The sequence below is a fragment of the Leiobunum rupestre genome, chromosome 9 (genome assembly GCF_980474605.1).
Source record: "Leiobunum rupestre chromosome 9, qqLeiRupe1.1.hap1, whole genome shotgun sequence".
NCBI classification, from domain to species: domain Eukaryota; kingdom Metazoa; phylum Arthropoda; class Arachnida; order Opiliones; family Sclerosomatidae; genus Leiobunum; species Leiobunum rupestre.
Genome location: NC_143392.1, coordinates 8,374,871 through 8,400,009, shown reverse-complemented (window position 1 = coordinate 8,400,009; position 25,139 = coordinate 8,374,871). Strand labels below are relative to the sequence as shown.

Below are 25,139 nucleotides of genomic sequence, written 5' to 3'. Positions count from 1 at the left end.
AGTTTTACGGTTTATGTCAAGTCAAAATGGCAAGGCGAGGAATCATATTAAAGGGAATATAACCTCAGGTATTAGGTGTGGAACACCAACGTTTGCAGCTCTGGCCACTCTTGCCTTTGGCTTTAAAAATTTCCATAAAGATTGCTTTGCAGGTTATATTCCCTTTAAGTAAACAACATATAAAAATATAACCCAGTTTCATGGTTTCTAGAGAAAACCCGTTGAAAAGAGCCTTACCCATGAAAAATAACGCCAATTAAAAACTTATGTTCAACGATTGTCACGAACATATTGCATACATTACCAATTCGATGCTCCCTTCGATAAAAATTAATATTTCTTCCGGTAAGCCTATCGCTTCAATCTTCACCACAGCAACAACAACTCCAATTGTAGCTTCGGCAAAATTCACTTTACAAATGACTATAAAATTGGTGGAAAAGTTTACCCGGAAATTGGTAATTTTAAACAAGTAATACGTCAAACTAGGGCAGGTCTTCAATTGGCCAAGCAAGAGGGGAAAGAAGAGGGAAATCAGTCAGCTCTCGTCGAATGGTAGCGCCGAAGCAAGGAGGCGTTGCGCTTCTTACTTGTGGGCTCATGCAGAATACGGCCCGGCAGAGTACAACCGCATTAGTTTTTTAGAATTATTTGTTAAGAAACTGGTCGAAAATGGTTTATTTTCTAAGTAGTATAATCATTAATTTTACGGCAATAATAAAAGCTATAAAACCTTTGAACTTGTTAAGATTAAAAAACTTATTATTTGCGGTTGGAAGTTAAAAAAAAGCAAAACGCGAGATATATAGCAGTGAGCTGAGCTTTGAGCTACAAGTTAGTTTGTGATTATTCTAAAATATACTTTCGAGGTCTTGAAATCTTTTTAATTACTTCGTGACAAGACGTGGGTAAATTATGGCGAATCTTTCTGACGCTGACAATGAACAGGAAAACCAGTGAGTGATTACGAACTTTTTAATATCCTTTTTTGTCAGAGTTGCAATGCTTAAATACTCCGTTCAGGTTCAGTTTTGATTTGGAGAAAGAGTTGAATGTTATGATCAAGCGGTCCAACCAATCCTTTAATGAAGTATGGGACAAAATTGGAATTATAGGAACTGATCGTGAAATGCGAGCAAAAGCTTTTCTTCAGTTCACCCAAGACTTGAAAACAAGGATGCTTGATGAAGAAACCAGCCTTTACGATAGACTGATTACCGTCGTGAATGAGCTCAAGATCGAACTCGCAGCCGTTCAAAGGCAACTTGATATGAAAGTCACTCTGGATGCCAAATTTGATCAAAAAAGTATCCTGCAGCAAAAGAGACATTTGAAGGAAGCGCTCGCCAACCTCTTGACGATCAAATTCAAACGTTTGGACCAACTCGAAAATTTGCAGGAACGTGAAATGAATCTCTGCACTGTTTTAAATTTAACTCCAGTCAACAAAGGTTTGGTAAGAACGGGAAACGAAGATGTTGATGACGCGAATGTTCCATCAGAAGTTCAACTTTACGAAATTGAAGAAAATATTAAAAAGCTACAGGACGAGAAGGTACTATTAAGAATAAATAACTTTTTGAGGTTAATGGTAATAGTTAGTGTAGGGAGCTGTTGGCTCGCGTGGCATGAAGGGCACCACCCTCCTACGCATTGTAACCCGGTCACCTGAATTAATGGCGTTAAAAGTCGCTTGATGACTTAGGCCTAAGGTGGTGCCTTGGGTATTAGCCTAGCTGATAATTTTTTTTATTATTAAATTGCTGTGCCTTAAATAACTAGCTTTCTTTCACAACTTTTCAGGAACGAAGGCTTTCCAAAGTGGAAGCAATGAGACGAGAGATTCTTGATGTTTTGAACGATTTGCAGATGGCACCTTCGAGTGTCTTTGAAAAGGCGGTCGTTTCGATGGATGACGATATGCCTAAATTACTTAATATAGAAACTATGAATAATATCAAAACATGGTTGCTGGAGGTGTGAATACACTTTTTTTGTTACATTGTGGAATCATATTTATTTTATTTTTTTAGCTTCGGCAGATGCAAACTCTCAATAAAGCCACCCTGAAGGGTCTTTTAAGGCGTTTAATTAATCTTTGGGATGGTTTCGGTATTGAGCAACCTGAAAGAGAACTGTTTTTGTCCTCTTGCGCTCATAATGGTCAACCAACCATCGCCACTTACGAACACGAAATTGCCAGATATCAAGAAATCAAACAACGTAATATTGTGAAATTCATTGACAGTCTCCGAGAAGAGCTTGCGCAATATTGGGACAAATGTTTCGTCGCCCAAGAGGAAAGGGACAACTTTGTGGCGTACAAAGAGGGTAATAGATAATATTTAACCAAACAAATTCAAGGCTTATTTCAATTGGCTTTTTTCTTTGTAATTGAAGCAACCTTAACTGAGGATGTGTTGGAGTTGCACGAGCTGGAGGTCAGTAAGTTGAAGCAGAGATACGAAGACAATAAACACATCTTTACAAAGATCATCCGCCGTAACGAAGTATGGGAACAGAAAAAGATTTATGATGTGAGTGTTACCTAATTTGTAAAACAAATATATAATAACGGTAGAGACTATTTTAGAAGAAGAGCCACAACCCAGCGAAGTTCCACAACAGAGGCGGAAATTTGTTGCAAGATGAAAGGGTTCGCAGGCGTGTGGAACAAGAGTTGCAAAGACTAGACCTGCAAATTGAGAACCTGGTTAAGCAGTGGGAGGTACACCAGCAAGATGGACAAATCTTCCTCATAAATGGAATTACTTACCGAGACTACGTGCAGAATCAAAGAGAAGCGTTGAAAATAGAACTCGAAAACGAGAAGAAATTGAGGGCAAATAAAAAGCATTTGAAACGCTGCTAGAAATTTTAAAATATTACTTTTCCTGCTTTTTTATTTTGTATTGTCGTTATGATTTTTTTAATATTGCCTGTTGATTTTAATATATTTTTAAAATAAAGGTTTTACAAGCTCAAGTTAACGTGGACAGTTTGCTACTTTTTACTTGAATTAACGTTTGCTTATGCGGATAATTTAAACTGTCATATCTTCCATACATTGGTGATAATACCAATTTGAATAACAAAGAAATTCAACGATTTTGAATTAAAATATACAACCGTAAACGCCTGTACAACCGACTTCGTTAAAACCGGTAATTTAAAATTGATAATTATCTTCTTTGAGTTGGTCGTAGCTACTATAATCGGGAATAAATTTAATGGAAGTTCGTAGGCCTTAGATTTACAATTACAAGAATTTCGGTTTATTTCTTCCCGTAACAATTTTAATTTTAGGAGGGCGTTTGATTTTAGCGAATCGGACTGAAACAATCCACTAAACTATCGTTTGATCGAATTGGTGAAATAACTATAGTGAAACAGTCTATTTAAAACCGAGAAATATCGCTTTATTTTTGAGGACTTTTATTTTTTACAAGGTGAACGCTTTGGCGTCCGAAAAGTCAATGCTTTAGTTTTCTCCGATGTACAGTGGTTCTTTTTCATTGAATGCCAGAAGATACCGTTTAAACCCCGCTCGTTCGCTTTCCGCTCCCCCCAAGGGATGACACTTAACACGTGTCTTGGGACTTCTAGAAAAGGAGCACCCGTGAACAATGCGGGGTTCCGGGCCCAACTGGCAGCCATTACAAGGGCTTGTCGAACTCGAAAACGTGTACGAATACATCATTAACGACAGAAAAACAAGTTTAAAAATACAAAATACTTTTTAAGAAAAGCTTTAATTTTTATCTTTTTGACATTTAGTTTTGAAACTTTTAATTCTTATTTTTAACATTCCACATAGTTTTAACAGTTTCTTAACAACTCTTTCACGCAAATGTTTTGTGATGAAAAATTAGACGAACTTACGATACGAAGTATGCCAAAGTACAACGCTGTACTCCCATATTCTTCGTGTGTCAAATGTGAAACCCAAATTCTTATAATTATTAATTTAGTATAAACGGCGTAAATAGACGAAAACGCAGACGTCATACCTCAGCATGACCTCCTTTGATTTTCCTTTGTGGTGACAACCAAGTACCATCCTAATAGTTATGTTTAAAGCCGATAGATGGCTTATTCCAGGGCCGTAATAATGGGGGGCGGGGGCAATGGGACACTGGCACCCGGCGCAAAGTAAAAAGTTCTACGGACTACGGCAGGAACCAGTCAAGGTTGGTAAAATACTGCGTATTTGAACCAGTGCCGTTCCGAGTCAAGTTTTAGGATGGAGCGAGATCCGATTATGGCGCCCCCTTGCTTGCCTCTCTTTTATAAATATTTTTTTTCATTTTTCTTTACCAGTGAGGCGCCCCCTGAGACTTGGTGCCCGGAACGGCCGCTCCATTCGCCCTATGGTAGGGTTGGCCAACTAATTAATAATATAAAACCCGCAGCGGAACCATTTTTTCCCGTGAATTGAAATGCAACACCGCGGAAAAACGGCGGAGTTGGCCACTCTGAATTGGTCTACCTCATTTTGAGACCGCTTTTTGACACCCCCCCCCCCGTAGACAACGAGAGTCGTTAGTTTCCAACTTACACCACGCCGTAGACAGCATCGTGCCACTTTTTTAGGGCGTAAATAACTAAATATCTGGGACGGGTTTTTTCTGGTTTTTCCTCCGATGAATTGTTTTATCCTGGTGTCGATCCTGCCCGGCAGTGCACCTGTTAATTGCTACCCTTTTCTCAATTCTCAAAATGGAACTAGCCCACAACATGTTGATATTGATGGCGGATTGGCACTTATTAACTTTCGGGTATCTAGTCTCATTGTTCGATAATAATTCAAAATAATTTCTACCTTAAAAGTTAAAAATCAAGAATGAGCGACTTAGATGTTGAAATATTGCCGGTAAGACGATAATAATTTAGTATTTTACAACCAATTCCTTATACTTCAAAGCATTAACGGGAGATACAGGGTTATACAAGAAACGTATTTTAGTACCTGAGAACGTACGAGTTTACCTTCCAAGCCCTCGTGGCTTTTGTAATATTTGGTTATTTTTCGTCATTCTGTTTAAGGTAAAAGGCTCTCTTCTTTTATATTCAGAGCGCATGTGCAAAATAGCTTAACCTTTTTTCTTATAATGATTAAGAACTGCGAGAGAGCCCTAAGTAATACTTCTCTCTTCTATAACTGGTCGACTCTTTAATTTTCAGTTACTTACGGAAGTTTGTGATTATTCTTAAAAGTTAAAATTCTAAATATATACAATTTATAAAACGTTATCAGTACACATAATGCTTAGTTGCTACTAACAGTAACGAAGTTACGATCTGGCTGTTACATAAAATATAATGGGCTACACCAGCGTAACTGTAATGTTACTGAAAACCAATTTGGAAATGATCCTGCTCTTTGGGAAATTACGCGGAAACTCGAAACTCGCTTTTGACCAGTCCTTTAAGTCAAAATGTCGATCACATACAGTTTACGAAAACAAACGCGTATTTGGTGACAGAGTGGTTAGCACTTTCGCCTCGCAGCAAGAGGAACCGGGTTCGATCCCAGCTTGTGGCACTGGGTGAAAACTCGGTTTCCCATTCCATAAAAACTTGTTGAGGTTAACGGTAATAGTTAGTGTAGGGAGCTGTTGGCTCGATCGCGTGGCATGCAGGGCTTGCCACCACCCTCCTACGCATTGTAACCCGGCCACCTGAATTAAAAGGCTTCAAAAGTCGCTTGACGACTTAGGCCTAAGGTGGTGCCTTGGGTATTAGCCTAGCTGATTATTATTATTATTAATCAGATTTTTATCCATAGATGTTTTTACAAGAAATCTACTAAACGGGGAAAATACTAAAAGATAAAGACTCTTTATCTAAGAATGCTCTATATATTGCTTTCAGTGTCGGATATTAATTTTACGTTGCAATAGCGTAAAATCAAAAACCGCAATTGACACGCTATTAAAAAAAACAGTATGAAACGGAAATAGATTATTGGAGTCGCCACTATTAAGTTTTTAGCCATTAGAGGCCTAGTTTTTCGAGGAGAAAATGAAACCACTGGATCAAAATCCAATGGAAACTATCTGAGCCATATTTATTTTCTATAGAACTAATATATAGCAGAGTACAGGAAATAATCTGAAATTAAATTAAGTCCGAGAAATATTTTACTATAAGTGTGAACTCTACCTCAGACATATCCAAGATTGATCAATTAACGTTGATATTTCGATATGTTCTTCCCAATGGGGACCCAGTAGAAACATTCTTAAAATTTCTTTCTTCATTTGGACACAGAAGCACTGAAATCCGGGACGCGATCGTTTAAGATTTAGTAGCGCGTGCAATCGATATACGTAGGGGTCAATCGTATGACAATGCCTCAAATATGTCAGGTACAATTATTCCGGATTTCAAGCGTTGATTGGAGAAAGAGTTTCATTTGCCAGCTACGTTCCCTGCGCTGCATATTCTCTGAATTTGGTTGATGAAGGCCTAGCGCAAGTGGTTGAATTGGCTTTGAAAGAGAAAATGAAGATCCAGACATTTCTAGTCATAATTGATACATTTAAAACTGAATTTTCTGGAAGAACTCAGGCTAAACATTTATTACCATTTTGCATTTTGAGCGAGAAATAATATTTTGCATTTGAATTTCTAGGAAACTATTTAACATTTTTAATTTTGTGGGTTTGATATGTGGAAAAACATTTTCAAAATGCTTTAACAAAATGTTTCTACTCTGGTACCATCATCGCAGCTCTTGTAGAGAAAGTTCGTCTGCTATTTTATCCCAAGTAATCATATATGGCGGTACTCAGTTACTCACTTACTCAGAAGCAGACGAACATTCATACATTGCTACCGCTTTATTTCTCAAGCTGGCTGTGAGGACGGTTTTGAAATCTCTACGTAATTATTATTAATTACTAACGGTAATAGTTGGTGTAGGGAGCTGTTGGCTCGCGTGGCATGCAGGGCTTGCCGCCACCCCCCTACGCATTGTAACCCGGCCAACTGAATTAAAGGCTTCAAAAGTCGCTTGATGACTTAGGCCTAAGGTGGTACCTTGGGTATTAGCCTAGCTGATTATTATTATTATTAATTACTAATAATTTCAAACTAACTGTGCATTTGTAAAAACGTTTTGCAGTTTGCATTATGAGATATGGAGTAAAGTAATTTGCACTTTGAACAACCCTGACAATCAGATATTTTAAATAGCATTATCTGGGATGAAACAACTAACCAATTTTCCGAGATGAAAGCGCAAAAACATAATTTGGAATAATTTCCAAAATAAATCCTAATTATTCTGTGATTGTTGCTTTCTTTACACAGTGTGTAATAAAAAGTAAAAGTTTGAACTTTATATTGTTGGTTTACAATTATACCAAAGAATAAAGTCTCCCTTGGTTTTAAGGGACGCATATTATTTTTTACCATAGGCGACAAATCGCTTAATCCAGACGTGCTTATAACAATAATAACATCCAACGCGATTGAAGCACATACAGAATTGAAAACATTTTTTGTCTGCAAATAGTAAACATTCTTTTTTTTTTGGGTAAAAATTTAAATTGAATTTTGTGAGTATTTTGTGAGCACTAAAAAAGTGATTGCCCGCCCGGGCCCAATGACGCTGGTTATTTTCCATGAGTGCCAGAGTGGAATTCCGAAAACTCCGGATTTTGTTATCTATTCTCGACCCCTTTAGATTAGGCCATCTCTCCTCCGTAGCACAAAGAGTCGATTTAGGGTTGGGCTTTGGTTGAAAAGTCGATTTTGGGTCCTGGTCCAAATGCCGACTCTAAGGGCCCGTTTTCAAAAGCCTCGTTTAAAAACAAGACTCGCGATTTAACGAAACCGGTTGAACGAGACCTAGACTAGAGTTATTAAAACGCGTTCCAGAGACATTTTAATGAGACTTCGTAAACTCCCGCTTTCGTTATTTCGCCTTTTTTGTAATAAGCTCCGCCCCCGCCCGGAGCCAATAAAAACGCCGGAAAATATCGGCGGTAAGCGGGTCACTTCAATCGCTCAGTTAAGCCTTAGCGTTGTCTGTGATTTCTTCCTTGTAAACAGTGGCTATTTTCCACTTTCGAGTTTCGACTACGTAACCTCGGCTATTTATCAGTTATTTTATTATATTTATTAAATTTTATTTATAAATTTACAATTTTTGGTGGTTATTTACATTTGTTTTTATATAATATTTGCATTTATTTATTTATTTAAAAATGGGGTTAGCAAAGAAGCAGAGCTAAGGGCGAAGTTTAACTCAGGTTGAATGAAAGGCAAAGGAAACAATTGTTGCTGGGCTTGAAGCTAGAATGGGTTTGGTCATCGGAGTTATGGGAGTAGTGAAAGCCTACAAAAACATAGTAAAAGCGTGGAAAGAGATGGAAAAAGAAGTGTCAGCCGTTGGTAAGGGGACAAAAAGAACTCTCCTACAAATTAGAACAAAATGGTCTTTCTTAAAAAACATCGTAAAGACACTATCCCAAGATATCATAATGATCAGAAAATCAACTGGAGATGAGCTGACACCACTTGACAATAGAGTGGTGAAACTAATTGGCGAAACTATGATTCGTGTTGAAGCAGGTGTTGAAAATCGCATTGGTAGTACAGCAATGAAGAAACAAGTACATTAAACTCTACTTTATTTACTTTAAATATAAAATTTGAATTTTTAAATATACATTACAATTTGAAACAATATAAATAAAGCCCCGTACCTTCTACAACGCTAGCAGTTTCACATACCACCAGCTAGAACGAGTGGTTTTTTTATTGGTACGCCAAGTACGGGGCGTTTTCACATTACTCCTATGGTCGGTAATGCTCCCCTTAATTTGGCTGCAAAGAGACGTGGTAAAATATTTCTATTAAGTAGAGGATATCATTATTTAATTGAAAATTAATTAGGATTTCCATATTGATGACAAAACAACGGCAACAAAGATTGACAATGCAAGATATTGTCAATAAAATGGGTATATTTAGAAATGCTCAGTTTATATATGTATTACTTACTAGCAGATTAAGCTCAGTTACATTTTTTAAATAGACGCAAGGGCTGAAAACCCACTTCCAAATCCGCCTAGGCCAACGGTAAAGGAAAAATCCAAAAGTGTTTTATGTATTGTTAACGTTGCTCTTTTCCTACATTCTCTGAAAAATAGATTGACATTAATTAAGATATAACAGGGTTCATACAAACCTGGAGAACCTGGAAAACCTGGAAATATCAGTGAAACAGATTCTTTCCAAAAAAATCAGGGAGATATCAGGGAAATTTTAAATATTTAACGAAAACCTGGATATATCAGGGAAATTCGTTTGAGTCTGGAAGCGCCTCAATAATTATATTTAATTTTTTTCGATTAAACGAAAACATACGGTACTTTAGCACCTGGAAATATCAGGGAAATTTCCAGGAGAAAACCTGGAAATATCAGGGAAATTAATTTTCCAAATGTTGTATGAACCCTGTATAAGCAAGAATGTATTTATTTATACTCAGGGAGAATGAATATGTCGAGATTATTTTCAGCGTTTCTCCAATTCCACCCGTTGGGCCCCAAGGTATGCTACTCCGCTTTAATAAAATCAAATAATACTGCAATCTCATTGGTTCTTAAAAATTACGTTTTTCAACGCGATTAACGCTGCAGCGAGGACGCAAAAAATAAGACCGCCTCCTTTTCCCCTCCCCCCCACCCTTCGCGTGACGGGGTTAGGGGCTCATCGTGTCCATCGATAGTCTCGACATATTCATTTTCCCTGAGTATAAATAAATCAGGGCCCCCACTCAAATCTTCAATTTTTTTATAGGAAAAATAGGATTATTTTTCTAAAAATATAGGACTTTATAGGACTATTTTTACAAAATTATAGGATTTTATAGGACTATATATGCTATTTTATTTACTAACTTTATGCATTTAAAAACAAAATCTATACTTAGAGAAATAAGTCTTTGATTTTCACTTAAAAAATTTAAACTATTTAACCATTTTATCACAAAAATTTACTAGTAGCTAACCATGTTCACAATAACAAAAGTATAGACTAGAATGACTTGGTATAGGAATTTATCCTATAGCTAAATCTAGCAATTTAACTGAGTGGCTGGATTTGAAATTGGCAAAATATCCAAATTATAGGATTTTTTAGGACTTTTTGGGGATTTTGCTAAAAAATATAGGGTGTTATAGGATAATTTTGAAAATATAGGATTTTATAGGAATTATAGGACCTCTGGGGGCCCTGATAAATACATTCTTGATATAAGTAATAATTTGGTATACCTGTTAAAGGTGACAAAAGAAGCTATAAAAAACATCATACCTGTGCCCTCCGAACCTAGCGCTGCTAGCAGTGCTGAAACATTAGACCACGTTGCTCTGTCTGTAGTAAATAATCAAGAACGATTGAATGGGTTTTAGGAAATTATTCTAAACGAAATGCGCAATTTTCTCTCTCCTTTTCCAGTCATTTGTACAATACCAATAAAATTCTGGTTACCATACTCAACTCTATTGTTCGGGCTGAAAAGGAAATTGAAAATTTTATTTCAGTGACCTCGCCTTATGAACGAATAATTAATAACCCTGAAACATAATTACATTTACCAGCAGTATGTCTACTACTTTTAAATTAATTTAATGAATATTACTTATTACCTTTTCTCTAGCTTTCAGATGTAACACTTCTCACGACAATGAAACTTATTTCTTTATTGTTGTCAGCTGACCCATCGTCCAACGGAGCTGTCTCCATCTTCAAGCAGGTTTTTTCACTTAATATCAGTTTGGCGGTAGATTTGAATTTCATTTGGATATTTTTCAAAGGTGGTTATCACCTTCCCGTGATTTTTTACCCATAAAAGTAGTTAGGGGCTCAATAAACATTTCATTCAGTATATTAGGCAGTTTTTATCATTGGGTATCAGGTCAAAAGGGAGATGTGTTCCCCATTCTCTTTAAATGATAGCTACAATAATAAATAAATACTTCTATTTTAAGAATTGAAATAATTTTTATTTATATAATGTGTACAAAAAATAATTTGACTGATGTTGTGAATGATTCGACAAACACTCAACTTGACAGTTTTGAATCGATAACAATTTTCCGTCTTTCCAAAACAAATACAGCAGATGATTATGATGATCTATAATAAGATTATTTTATAATACAATTGCTCCCAGAGTCACATTTTAAATATATCAAAACGAAAAGATCTTTCTTTCTTCTTTTCGTTTTGATATTAAATAAAAATAATGAGAAACGAATTCTTACCTGCGTAGCAAAATCTAATCTATGGGGTGTCTTCAATTCGGGCCTTGGCCATTCCCATTTGTAACTCAATAAACGCGGTTTCAGGTAAATGTTTGATTGGTAGTGCCAAAAATCCTTTTTTTATATTCAATTCATAGTATTGGGTCACTCGCGATACATTATTTTCAGCGGGACATCTGCTTCGATATTGTTTACACCTTGTTTTATCATGTTAGCTCGAAGAAACTCCGCCGCCATTTTTTCACTATTTTCGCCTCCGAACGCGTTAACGAGAGCTCCGGATCTCTCCTCTAGCTCTCGTTGAAAAACAAAACTTTTTGTCTCGTTCAAATGTCTCTGGAACACGCCCCCTTTTTCGTTAGTTAACGAGAATTTTTCGTCTCTGGAACGGGCCCTAAACGTTTTTGAAATAGTTCCGCGTAATACTTTTTTGGTCCCTTTTAAAGTATTGGCCTCCCATATAGAACTACTAATCTCCTACTTCGGGGGCCATTTCAACGTAAAATCTTTGTATTGGCCTCCCATATAGGACTACTAATCTCCTACTTCGGGGGCCATTTCAACGTAACATCTTTGTATTGGCCTCCCATATAGGACGACTACTCTACTACTTCGGGGGCCATTTCAACGTATCTTTGTATTAGCCTCCACTCGTTTCCCGAATCAGATTTTGGGTTTTGCGGATGTTTGGAAGCCGCATTTGGGCAACGACCTTGAAAGTGGCCCGATTGTCCACAAATCTTACAAGTTAATTCAGGGTACGCGGGGCGTTTATGACCCACCTTATTGCAATAGTGACAAATGATAGAGCTACCATACCCGTAGTTTTATTGGCGCTAGGTTTGTTTTCAGAATGTCCCGACTGTGGAGGTTTATTGTTAAAATTATTGCGCCGTTGAAATCCTGAGAGGACCTATCCTCGTTGATAGTCAATTTGGCGCGGGATGCGTCCGCTATAAGCGATCTAATGGAGTGATAGTTCTACAGGGCTAACATCTTTTTAAGATTAGGCTGAAGATTATTGAAAATAATACTAATTTGTGTGGGCATTTCTAATTGTCTGGTCAGGTTAGTAATACGGTCCTGCATCTGCCCGATGTAGGAATTAGCAGACTGACCGTACTGTTGGCGGGTATTCATAATGTTTCCAATGAGAAAGTGTCATTGTCGTGGAATGAAAACTCGTTTAATACTAATCGCTCAAACCCAAACCAAGTTCTAATCAGAGGCTGCGTAAGCCACCATTCTAACGCGGGGTTTTTAAACATTGCCGGCACCCAATGGGCGATAAAAACGTCTTCTGGCATACCACGACTTAATAAGATCTGTTTAGCCTTAACTAAAAAATCTTTAGGTCCCCCTTCCGAGAAGCGACCAGAAAAGGATGGCACAGCCATTGTAGGCAACCACGAGTGGTGAACAAAGGGTACGTTAGCAGACCCCCCTCCAAAAGGAAAACTAGGATTGGGCACCCCCCACTAACGAAATTGGGTTGAGACCCTCCTGGCGTAACACTAGTAGGAAACTGACTAACCCCAGGTAGCAAAAACACGTGTTAAACACGAGTAATATGATAGTGCGGTACACGTGTGGAGTTCACCCTCAAACACGTGTTACAGCACGATTTGATAACGTTTTTCGCATGTGTGCATACACCGTTCGTCCACGTGTGCATACACCGACCGCCCACGTTTGCATATACCGACCGTCCACGTGTATATTCATCAATCGCTACGTGTTTAAAAACGAACCATGCACTTGCTTACACACCCATTTTTACGTGTTTAAACACTAATCGTTTACGTGATCAAATACTGATCGTCCAAGTGTTTTAACACCGGTAATTTACGTTTAGGGCACCATTCAATACACGTGTTCGAACACATAATTATGTGTTCGAACACGTGTATTGAATGGTGCCCTAAACGTAAATTACCGGTGTTAAAACACTTGGACGATCAGTATTTGATCACGTAAACGATTAGTGTTTAAACACGTAAAAATGGGTGTGTAAGCAAGTGCATGGTTCGTTTTTAAACACGTAGCGATTTCAATACACGTGTTCGAACACATAATTTGTTCCTGTATAACACCTTTAATTGTACGTGTTCAAACACCGGAATAACATTGAACGAACATCGAACTTCCATTCTTTAACCCTAGTAATTCTCCTACATTCATAAATGAAAATATTACGTTATTGTTAATTAAAAACACCGACAACTTTTTCATTTTAAAATTTTTAACATACTCGCCTTAAATTAAATATTAAATACGATTAATTAATTTTATGTCCAATATTATTTATAAAATTTCGAATAAAAAAATATTTTCACATAATTTTTTAATGAAATGAATTCTTCAATAAAAAAGCAAAATGAACAAAAGTCAAAACTTTTAGGCCAGAGACCCCAAAAGTAGACCGGTTTCGCCCTTTTGGGGCTCATCAGTGCTGTGTAGGAACTCTGGCTATCCTCGGAAATCTGCCGATATCAGTATAACTAATAAACATTCAGAGTGCCCTATAAGTGAGCAGTCCATTGCAACTTATAGTGAAATTCTTCACCAATTATTGCATGTCGGTCGCTATTCAGCAGACATTTTTTACGCTTGGGCTTCCGTTGAATTCCAACGTTAAGATATTTATATCAAAAGTCAAACATTTTAGGCCAGAGATTCCAACAGTAGACAAGAGCAAGACTTACGACGGTCAGAATACACACAATCCTTCTGATGTGTTAAGTTTGTTTGAGCTATTCACCGCAACCTGCAACGCCAGTATCACAACCAAAATATATTTACGGTCACACATATATACATATTTACACTTATTTGTTACTTCTAGTCATACTTTGAAAGCATCGAAGATTCCTTCGATCAGTATCACTCTTATTTTTTACTTCCGATCACACTTATTTGTTACTTCTAGTCAGCCGTTGAGTGTCACACTTATTTCTTCTGGTTATACGAAAAAAACTAGTTCGATCAATTTCAAACTTATTTGTTACTTCTGATCAAACTTATTTGTTACTTCTGATCACACTTATTTGTTACGTTGAGTGTCATACTTATTACTTCTGGTCATACGCCGAAGACTAGGTCGATCAGTGTCATATTTAATTGTTATTTCTGGTCATTCGTTGAAAGCGCGGCGCACTCGGAATGGCCTTGAAAAACGCTAGAGGGAAACGGGCGCGTAGACCTCTATAAACACGCGGATTAACAATGTTGGAAATTGCGGGGGTCCGTATATGCTGCCAAAAAAACCTTAATAAGAATTAAAATTGAGGAAAGAATTTGCAACTTTAGGTTATATGTAAACCACAGCTATTCAAAAATATAACTTTCATGAAAATCGAACTTAAATTAAGGAACTGAATGTAGATTTTTAGGCGAAAATACAAAACCACGAAAATTGGGGTCCCGTAAATTACCCTGAAAACTATACTTAAATTTAATATTTACTGATATATCCGAAGTTGTAGGTCCGCTGAATCCTAACCTATCCAATAATATATTTTTTTACGTTATCGGACTTAATTTTAAACAAATATCTACAACTGAAGAATACTTAGGGACTTTTCTTTATTTCCGCGCCCTAAATATTAATTTTACTTGTAGGGAGAGCTATGCATAATTAAACCCCCCAAACCGACTGAAAAATTTGTTGGGTTTAGTCTTCTAAATTTTCTAGATTGTAGATAACTCCTAATTGAAATTTGAAATAACGATACGATGTTATAATAAAAATTGATTTATTGCGGGTTGAAAATAGAGACCCTTCTCGTCGGGCCACTGGAGAATTCTGCCCGAAAGGAGGCAAACAAAAAACGTGGAAAACTTCGCTTTCCACAATATAACACAATACACAGTAGAAACAGAATAAAAATGGGTTTTATTTTACGCTAGTTAAAGGTCAGAGGGACTAGGTCGTGCTGGAGCTGGTATATAGTGGGGAGCTAGGGGGGGGGTACCTGTTAAGAGGGGATTAAGAAAGGGGCTTCAGAATTCGGCCCAAGAACGGTTTCTCTCTTGGATTTTAGGCTATTTTTGAAGAAAAAGGGGTCAAACACATTCCTTATAAAGTTACAAATTACACAAATATAAAGAAAAGAAGTACAAAAATTACACTAATAAATGAAATATCAAAAATTATACACTGAACTTAAATTCAAATCTCCTTCAATTCACAATGATTTCACACTCCGCCGCGAAATACGTTAGTATTTACAACACAAATATTGTCCCGATTGTTTCACTTGAGTTTTCGATTTAATTGTCCGTTGGGTAGATGTTCAATTTTAAATTTAAAACACTTAATTTATGCACAGATAAAACAAACAAAAATGGTAAATTTCACATTTTAATTTTTTATTTTATTTTTACGATTCAGTGATCTGAATTTTCACGAACTGATATCGCGTCTATCTCTAAGGGATACAGGAGTTGAATAGGCCTTCTAATTAAATTGCCATTGGAGGTTCTCAAAATGCAAGACCTCATTTGGCCGTCTCGGCCAACCAGTGTTTCTGTCACTACTCCTAATTTCCATAAGAATTTTTCTACACTTTTATCAAAAATCATCATTACATCTCCAACTTTAATTTTACATTCCTTGTTTGCCAATTTGATTTTATGCGCAGATCTTAATTCTAGCAAATATTCTTTTTTCCACCTGTTCCATAACCTAGTCATTAGAGCGGAGCGATATTTTTGTCGATTGTTAAATTCAAGTTGTGTTCTTGGTGCTTTTTCATTTCTAACAATGTGAGGTGGCATACTCGTAACACGTTTTCCAATTAGAAAATGGGAAGGGGTTAAGGGTTGGGGATCATTTGATTCGTTATTTACATAAGTGATTGGCCTGGAATTTATAGCGGCTTCCGCTTGAGTTAACAATGTCTCCATTTCTACAAAGGTTAAAGCTGCTTGGCTCAAATTCTTCTTTAGAATTGATTTCGTACTCTTTACTAATATCTCCCACCATCCTCCATACCAGGCGGCCCTCTCGACTATAAAATGCCAGCTAATGCCTCTTTTGCCATAGAAGTTTAGAACTTCTTCACTCTTCAGATTAGACCAAATTTTAGCTAAGTCTCTATTTGCTCGATCGAAAGTTTTCGCGTTGTCACTGTATATTTTGCGCGGTATTCCTCTTCTCGAAATCATTCGCGTCAATGCCATTAAAAAATCGCGCGCGCTCATTGACGTCACGAGCTCTAAATGAATCGCCCTAGTGACGGCGCGTGTAAAGAGACAGATGTACGACTTTTGCTTTTCTTTTTCGCCTCTCGCCGACTTGAGGTGGAAGGGACCGGCGAAGTCTACTCCGACCACTTCGAAGCTTAACGCTTGCTCAATACGATCTTGTGGGAGGGGGGCCGTGGGGGCGTCTCCTGGTTTTGCCGATTCTTTTCGACATTGAAAGCAACCTTTGACTGATTTTCTTGCGAGCTGTCTTCCAGCGATTATCCAATAGTTTTCCCGAGATTGGGTTAACGTGCTGTGTATGCCTCCGTGCATCATTTGCGTGTGGCAACGATCCATAATTAGTCTTGATAATCTTTGTTCCTTTCGAAGGATGATTGGATGTTTTGTTTCGTAGGCCATGTTAGCTTCCGTTAATCGACCTCCCAAGAGTAAGATTTGATTCCCGTTTAATAGTGGTCTAAATTCGGCAATTTTGGAATCCTTCTGTATTTTCTTGTTATTTTTCAGCGCCAAGATTTCTTTTCCAAAATCTTCCATTTGAACGCACCTTATCCAGGTATTTTCCACGCAGTGTAATTCTTCTGTTTTAATTACTCCCTCGTACGCTTTGTTTTTCTTGACGTAGTAGTCGATGAATCGGAAGACGTATGCCGTGATTCGAAGAGCTTTGTCCAGGTCGTTCCATCTATTGAGGTTCATGATTTGATTGATACCGCGTTTTTCGGTCGTTGCGACTGCTAAAATCGTTTTTCTTTTCTCCTTCTCCACCAAAGCCAGATTTGTTTCCGGTAATATGTCTTCTGGCCATTCAGATTTATCCATCTTGAGCCAGGTGGGGCCCTCCCACCATAATTTGCTTTTGGCCAATTCTTCGGCCTTAGCCCCTCTTGTTGGAATGTCCGCTGGATTATTGTTCCCTGGGCAATGCTTCCATGTTGCGGGGTCTGTCAATTTTTGAATTTCGACCGCCCTATTTTGAACGAACGGTCTCCAAACCTTTGTAGATCCCTTGACCCAGTTTAATGCGATGGTCGAATCTGACCACATGAAAATGTCCCGCTTTTCCGGTTCGAATACGCTTTTTAAGTTGTTTACCAAACGAGCTCCCAGAACGCACCCCATAAGTTCCAGGCGTGGTAATGTTAAGTCATCTTCCGAAGGGTCGATCATTTTGAGTGGCGCTACCCTGGCCTTCGACGTCACCAGGGAGACTCCTATTTGGCCGTTTACCGTTACGTATCTCACGTACGCGACCGCCGCGTACGCTCTTTTGCTGGCGTCGCAAAAACAATGGATTTCTTTCCCTTTAATTTGATCAGCTTCAACTCCGTTGAGATAGTAGCGGGGTATCTTGATTTTCCTTATCTCTGGTAGCTCATTGCACCATTGTTCGAATTCGGCCGCAATTTCGCCACTCAATCTTTCATCCCATTTTGTTTTCTTCTCCCATAACGATTGAAGAATAAATTTTGCCCGGATGGTATATGGGCCCAATATACCGATAGGGTCAAAGATCTGAGAGACCGCGCTGAGTGCATAACGTTTGGTGAGCTTGATGTCCTTGATTATTTCGATTAAATTTGTCAGATCGAAATTGAATGTGTCCGTGGTAGGGTCCCATTGCAATCCCAAGATTTTTTGACCGTTAGGTGGCTGAACTTCAATTTTGGTGAGTGCTTGGGGATTGCCGGCTTCGTTTCCCCACATCTGACGTAATTCTGGCGAGTTGGTCTGCCATTTCCTAAGGTGCATCTTCGCTTCACTTAAAATTTCTGACATCCGCCTTGACAGCTGGAAAGCGCTCGCGACGTTTTGGTCTCCAGCTACTAGGTCGTCGACGTATAGGCTCTCGTTGAGAAGTTTCACGGCCTTTTCATCGTAAGTGTCGTTGTATTTTCTGAGGTGATGTTTGATTGTGGCTGCTAGTAGATATGGGCTTGAGGTCACCCCGAAGGGTACCCTGGTCATTCGTAACGGCGTGAATTCGTTCTCTTTCACTTTGCCGCTTGCCTCTTCTTGAACCCATAAGAATCTGCAGGTGTCGCGTTCTTCCCTAGCCAATGATACTTGAAGGAACGCCTTCTCAATGTCGGCGACAATAGCAATGGGGTAGTTTCTGAAGCTCAATAGTAACAGGAGTAGGTCCGGGTTGAGACTTGGTCCACTGGACAGACAATTGTTTAGCGATGGCACTCCATTTTCGTGAGCGGAGCCGTCCAGAACTGCGCGCAACTTCGTTGTTTGACTTTCGGCTCGACTGACGCCTTGATGTGGCATGTAATACGTTCCTGGTTTGCTTGCCTTTTCGTCTTCAGGGACGACTTCCACGATGCCAAGTTTGAGTTGCTCGTCTATGATGTCCTTGTACGCTTGGTAGTACTCTGGGTTTTTATTGAATCTTTTGGCTAAACTTGCGATTCGTTTCGTGGCCATCGGTAAATTGTCAGGTAGGATGTCCTTCTCGGTATTCCATGGAAACTTGACTTGGTACCTCCCTTCTTCGGGATCGAATCTGATGTCTTGTTCGAATCTGTCTAAAACCTCGTTGCCTTCCGATGGTTTTTCGGGTTCTGTTTTGATTCCGATGGCTTCCAAATCCCAGAAATTTTTGACGATTTTCGTTAATTGGGAGTCTTGACATTTGTTTGTCATTACTGAGATTAAATTGTTTTTGATTTCTAACTTCTTCACGTTTGTCTTCGGGGAGCTCATAGGACCTTCGACTGTCCATCCAAAAATGGTTTCCAAGGCCACTAATTTGTTTTGTAGCCTCTCCACCTTTCCGCTGACCACTTCCCAATAATAATCACCTCCTATCAATAGGCTGATTTTTGAACTGCTGATGCTTTCTTTACTTGGGTCGTCTGCTAGGGTGATGCTCGTTTTCTTCACGAAATTCCTGATTTCTTGACAATCCTCAGTTTTCGCCCTGCAAATGAAAGGTACCGCAACGGCCTCTACTTGAATTTGTTTTCCGCAGTCTGAGACGTTTTGAACCGTTAATCGTACGATTTTCATCTTTTTCTCCTCCGCGATTTCATTTCCGAATTCTGAGATGAGGATGTTAGTTTCTCCGATGACCGGAAGTTGTAGGTTTTCGGCTACCTCACTCAGGATGAAAGTCCCTTGACTTCCATTATCTAGGACGAGTTTGAGAGTACCGGATCCGCAGTTCCTTGGGTAATCCGGGTTTTTTACGATGACTTGAGCGGTCTGTAGTAAGACGTTTCTTCGTTCGAAGTCAAAAATGGTGTTTGTACTGATGCCTTTCGGTTCCTCGGCTCTCAGTTTGTGGGATCGATTTTGCTCGCAAACCGCTTTGTTACGTTTTCTTCGGCAGATCGCGCAGTTTTGATGTTGCGAGTCGCAGTTCCGCGCCTCGTGGTGGGGTTTTAAGCAGACGTAACATCTTCTCTGATCTCGCAGAATTATCTTCTTCTCTTCGAGGGTGTAATTAGCGCAATTGAACGTCGCGTGGTCGGAGCTTTTGCAGAAAATGCAGAATAAACTTCGCTGATTAACGTTGGTTAGCAACGAGTTTGCCATGGGCGTGGAATTACGCGCGTGATCCGATCGGTGATTGGGGTAAGCAATTGATTTTCTCTCCGGCGCGCGTGATTGTGATTTTTCTTTGAAACGAGATTCCCCCAAAAGCGCGCAAGTTTCGCGGCCTTCCACTTCACTTTGCAAAAAGTCGGTGAACGCCTTTAAATTCCAGTCACCATCTTTAGAGTGTTTTCGACTATAGTCTAATCTTACGTCTTTTGGCAAGCATTCAATCAATCGAGGGCAAATAAAGGTACCACTTAAGGTGGCATCTACACCTAAACCCTTTAAGCATCTTACATTTAGTTGGATCTTATCATATAAGTTTCGTAGGCCTGAAATATCGCTCGAATCCGACACTTGCTCTAAATTCATTAACCGCTTTCCATGAGTATGAATTACTAAATCCTTTCTATCAAATCTCTCTTTTAGAATTTTAACCGCCTCGTCATAATTCTCCTCGCTAGCTTTCATTCCTATTAACGCCTTTTTTGCATCACCTTCTAAAATTGAATATAAATAATTGAACATTTCTACCTTAGTGGTTTTCGGTTTGTCTTGAAATGTAGTTTGAAATGCGCTCCAAAACCCAGCCCATTCCGTGATGTCTCCGGAAAACTTCGGTAGATTTAGCGTCGGTAGTCTCGATGCTTCTTCGCGGATGACCGTAACGTTGCTGACTCCGCTCGCCCCGTTGTTTGATGGAATTGCCGATGCCTGGGCTCCGTTAGCTTTCTTCACCATCCTTTGCGCCTTTATTTTCAACAGCTCGAAGTTGATCTTGTCGTAGTAGCCTTCAATTTCGACGGCTTCTTTCTCCAGGGTCGTCGCGTCTGTAATTATAGCTAGTACCGCTTTATCCAGATTGACCAGGATCGTCTCTTTTGATAATAGCAGCGTCAGTTGGTCTTCGATGTCTTCCACCGGTGTATTTGGATTACTGAATAATGTGGCCATTCCATTGGTTGCTTTGGTTACAGCTGTGCGCGCCGGAGTTCTTAATGACTTGTACTTTGCTACTTCCGCAGTCTCTGTTGTTTTGTCCTTATTTCCTCTCGAGTCTCCTTTTCCGTCCGCGCCGCTGGAGTTTTGCATGATTTGTTCGTTGGCCATTTTCGCTTATGACCGTCTCGATATTGATTCACTTTCACTTGATGAGTCCGTAATTGTTCACAATTAAATTGAAATCTAAAGTTCCGTATGCGTCCGTTTGTCCCGGGTTTCCGACACCATGAAAAATACTTAGGGACTTTTCTTTATTTCCGCGCTCTAAATATTAATTTAACTTGTAGGGAGAGCTATGCATAATTAAACCCCCCAAACCGACTGAAAAATTTGTTGGGTTTAGTCTTCTAAATTTTCTAGATTGTAGATAACTCCTAATTGAAATTTGAAATAACGATACGATGTTATAATAAAAATTGATTTATTGCGGGTTGAAAATAGTGACCCTTCTCGTCGGGCCACTGGAGAATTCTGCCCGAAAGGAGGCAAACAAAAAACGTGGAAAACTTCGCTTTCCACAATATAACACAATACACAGTAGAAACAGAATAAAAATGGGTTTTATTTTACGCTAGTTGAAGGTCAGAGGGACTAGGCCGTGCTGGAGCTGGTATATAGTGGGGAGCTAGGGGTTAGTACCTGTTAAGAGGGGATTAAGAAAGGGGCTTCAGAATTCGGCCCAAGAACGGTTTCTCTCTTGGATTTTAGGCTATTTTTGAAGAAAAAGGGGTCAAACACATTCCTTATAAAGTTACAAATTACACAAATATAAAGAAAAGAAGTAAAAAAATTACACTAATAAATGAAATATCAAAAATTATACACTGAACTTAAATTCAAATCTCCTTCAATTCACAATGATTTCACACAACACAAAGCGAAACCACACAAAATAGTAAATTTGGCAAATGCCCAATTTCTAGGGCTCCGATTTGAAAACTTTATGAATGGCTATCAATGGCGATGTATGTACATTCGAACGAGATATCATTGACTCTTCTAGCCCTAACCTTTGAAGAGATATCTGCGCCACACTTCGGCATCGGCATCGGCTACACTGTACGTGAAACCTAAACTAATACACACAAATCCTTAGGATAGTGTGTAAAAACCATGGTGGTATTTGTGTTGTTGAATTTGAAGTGTAAATTTCAAGTTTAACGTTTCTTCTAAGAAAGGTTTAAACTAAAAATACTTACAGATCGGACGAATAGTGTAAATTATTAAGAGCTTCAGAGGTTTATTTATTATTAATTATCAAATAAATTAGATTTTTGTTAAGAAGATTATGAGTGCCTGCAGAAGTTTCATCTATGTTCGACCTATACGCATAGATATTCTTCATTTCAAAGCTTAATTACATAATTAAAAAAGCAGGTTAAGTAAAAGTAAAATAATTTGTGTCGTGTAATTGATCATTTAAAAAACACCATCAGGCCACGTGTAAATTAACACAAAAATAAAACATCGTGAGTTAAAAACCTTTAAGACACGCGGAGATCCCGTGTGAAATTACACGAACCGATATTCGTGTAATTTAAAATTAAAAAACACCTTCAGGCCACGTGTAAATTAATACCAAAAAACCATCGTGAGTTAAAAACCTTTAAAACACGCGGAGATCATGTGTGAAATTACACGAACCGATTTTCGTGTAACTGAACATTTACAAAACACCTTCAGGCCACGTGTAAATTCACACAAAAACCATCGTGAGTTAAACACCTTTAAGACACCAGGAGATCACGTGTTAAATTACACGAACTGTGTTTCGTGAGCTATTAACCCTAAATTCCACGTGTTCTAAACGTGTGTAATTTTCAAACACGTATTATCCACGCAAAATACGAAAATTCCACTATAAATACACGTGTTTTTGCTACCTGGGACAGGATGTCCCTGTTCGCCTAACGAGTTTGGGACCGTGTTTGCGGGAAAAGAGCTAATTTAAGAAGCCTGGTTACTAAATGTGGTGTTAAAAGTCATAGGCACTAACGTAGGCTGACTGATGGAAGTGGCTTGAAACGGTAAATTTAAAAGAGACTGCGCGGGATGCGACGAGGGGGGGAAATGACCGAGAGGGTGGGATGGCAGTAAAGTCGGAGGTGGGGGGTGTGTAGTAGGTACTGTCAAAGGGACACTCGCCGGCACGGACACCTGCACCCCGGACTTGGAGAATGCTGCCCCCCTGATTGAAACCCTCCCGAAGAAGAACCCACGCCTGTATTTTTTTAAATTTGGACCTCTGCACGTAGTGACTGCAACTCGTTCATTAGCTTATCTAATGTGGCCACACCGATAGACATTTGCGCATCATAATCAACAATTGTAGAATCACTACCACTATCATCGTGGGGTGGGAGAATAAGGCAGCCCTCCGACCCACATGAATTGCCCCCCATACTACTAAGGTCAGTGGAGTTGTCCCCCTTATTACCTGTTGGCCGAGACATTTCTCTATTTAAACGCCTGGTTGCGCGGGACTGATTTTGGTATGCGGTTACGCAATCGGTACACGCACTTAATCGACCTAATTCGGGACAACAAGTATAATTGTTGCCAAACATAGACAACTAAGTTAAATTTGGAAATAAAAAAAATTAACCAAAGCCAAGAAAGTCAAGCACCCACTACCCAGAGGGTTGGTGGAGTGTGTTTAGTTATGTGCACTAAGCAAGCTAAATCCAAATGGACGGACCCGAGTTTGTAGCTAACTTCCTGATTACCCCTAATGAACTTAACGGTAACCAGCCTAGTGAAGTTCGCTGACTGTTTTCAAGTTAATTTAAACCTTACGAGTATGGGAATAGACAACGAAGAATCTCGATAGAATTATAAAAAGACACTTTATGCACTGGCAATTCGAATGTAACATACAAAATACAAATCATTTGAGTTTAAAGGGTAGGCCTGAAGAGTGTAAGCTAAGTTACGGTTTATCACTGTTAAAAAAAATTGTTCTAATTTGAACAAATCACCGTTCAGAAGGTTGTCCCTGTAACAGAACGCCATTTTGTTCTAATATGAACAAAAAATATTCGTTCGATAAAGAACGATGGTAGAAGGTTCAATATTGAACTTAGATGTTCTATATTGAACAAACCTACTTTGTTCAAATTAGAACGTTTTGTCGTTTGCGGTGGAACGCTTTGTCGTTCGCTGTAGAACGCTTTGTAGTTCGCCGTGGATCATTTTCTCGTTCGACTTGTAATGCTTAATCTTATCCAATACAAAAAGTACATCAAGTTATTGCTTGCGAAATTATAGCTCATGTCTCGTGTCGGCGGTTCGTCATGCTAAATTAATAAAACTAACCTAACCTAACCCATTGCCCACCGAAAAGGAAAACCAGGCCTAAAACTAGATTATTTGAATTTAGTTGCAACCTCAACTACAACCATCTTATTAAGCTTAAAATATCTACCACTAAATAAAACTTTTACATATAGCGCAAAAGATATTACATTCATTTCTCAGCCAAAAGGCCGAGAACTGGTAACATACGGTTTTAGAATTTTTTCTATGCTGAAAACGTCAAACCAAATTGCAGTTAATTACGAAATATTTTTTTTAAATTTTAATTCTGGAACTTGGACAATTACTATTCCGATCGAATTTCGTCTACCTTGCCAATCAAATAAAAATATACTTAAAAAAAACGGTGCGTGTCCTATAAATTCGGACCTTTCACAAACCTTTTTCGTTTTACACATCGTTAGGACACGAAGGTTATTTATATCGTTATTTGTGTGAAGTTTCTTTTCAATAGGTGGGGTAGTTTCTGAGAAACAGCGTTACAGACCTAACGCCATTTGAGTCGCTAGCGAAGGAGCTACGCTCCAACAATGAAATTGAATCTTCAGTAAATTTCCAAACACACTGTACATACAACTACAAAAACAACATCATTACAACATGTTCTAACTCACCCTGTAAATAAATTACTACGTGTAATAATTAAATTAACCAGTACCCTAACTTAAAACAACATAATATTGTACGAAAAAACTACCCCAAAAAAATCGCACTCTAAACCACTCATTTATTACTTTATGGATGTTATACTTATTTGTTACTTTTGGCCATACGAAG

At 38.6% G+C, this 25,139-nt stretch overlaps 2 protein-coding genes and 1 long non-coding RNA gene across 4 annotated transcripts; 1 reads left to right on the top strand and 2 right to left on the bottom strand.

The window, feature by feature from the left end:
- Positions 1-844: 844 nt before the first annotated feature.
- LOC149926428 (protein regulator of cytokinesis 1-like) lies at positions 845-2,923 on the top strand. 2 transcript variants are annotated; one of them, XM_090158304.1, is made up of 6 exons: positions 845-956; positions 1,024-1,555; positions 1,804-1,977; positions 2,034-2,331; positions 2,401-2,537; positions 2,594-2,923. In XM_090158304.1, exons 1-6 carry the CDS (start codon positions 916-918, stop codon positions 2,870-2,872), a joined length of 1,461 nt encoding a protein of 486 aa, XP_090014430.1. In that variant the 5' UTR covers positions 845-915; the 3' UTR covers positions 2,873-2,923. The 2 variants fall into 2 exon arrangements, with proteins under 2 accessions (XP_090014430.1, XP_090014431.1); XM_090158305.1 differs by having other exon boundaries at positions 2,401-2,541; positions 2,597-2,798.
- Positions 2,924-8,625: 5,702 nt separating this feature from the next.
- On the bottom strand, positions 8,626-10,712 carry LOC149926427 (uncharacterized). Its single transcript, XR_016473992.1, has 4 exons — positions 10,668-10,712; positions 10,333-10,532; positions 9,016-9,153; positions 8,626-8,838 (listed from the first exon to the last, which is right to left on the bottom strand). It is a non-coding gene; the product is annotated as an uncharacterized LOC149926427 (long non-coding RNA).
- A 4,962-nt stretch (positions 10,713-15,674) lies between these two features.
- LOC149926426 (uncharacterized) lies at positions 15,675-21,155 on the bottom strand. Its single transcript, XM_090157698.1, has one exon. It carries the CDS (start codon positions 21,153-21,155, stop codon positions 15,675-15,677), a length of 5,481 nt encoding a protein of 1,826 aa, XP_090013824.1.
- Positions 21,156-25,139: the final 3,984 nt, after the last annotated feature.

What these genes read in the sequence shown, in the direction of transcription:
- LOC149926428 (XM_090158304.1), top strand. Translation starts at nt 916, where the DNA reads ATGGCGAATCTTTCTGACGCTGACAATGAACAGGAAAACCA. An exon ending in TCAAAACATGGTTGCTGGAG is followed by an intron (nt 1,978 to 2,033) that starts GTGTGAATACAC and finishes TTATTTTTTTAG; the next exon opens with CTTCGGCAGATGCAAACTCT. An exon ending in CTTTGTGGCGTACAAAGAGG is followed by an intron (nt 2,332 to 2,400) that starts GTAATAGATAAT and finishes TTGTAATTGAAG; the next exon opens with CAACCTTAACTGAGGATGTG.
- LOC149926426 (XM_090157698.1), bottom strand. Translation starts at nt 21,155, where the DNA reads ATGGCCAACGAACAAATCATGCAAAACTCCAGCGGCGCGGACGGAAAA.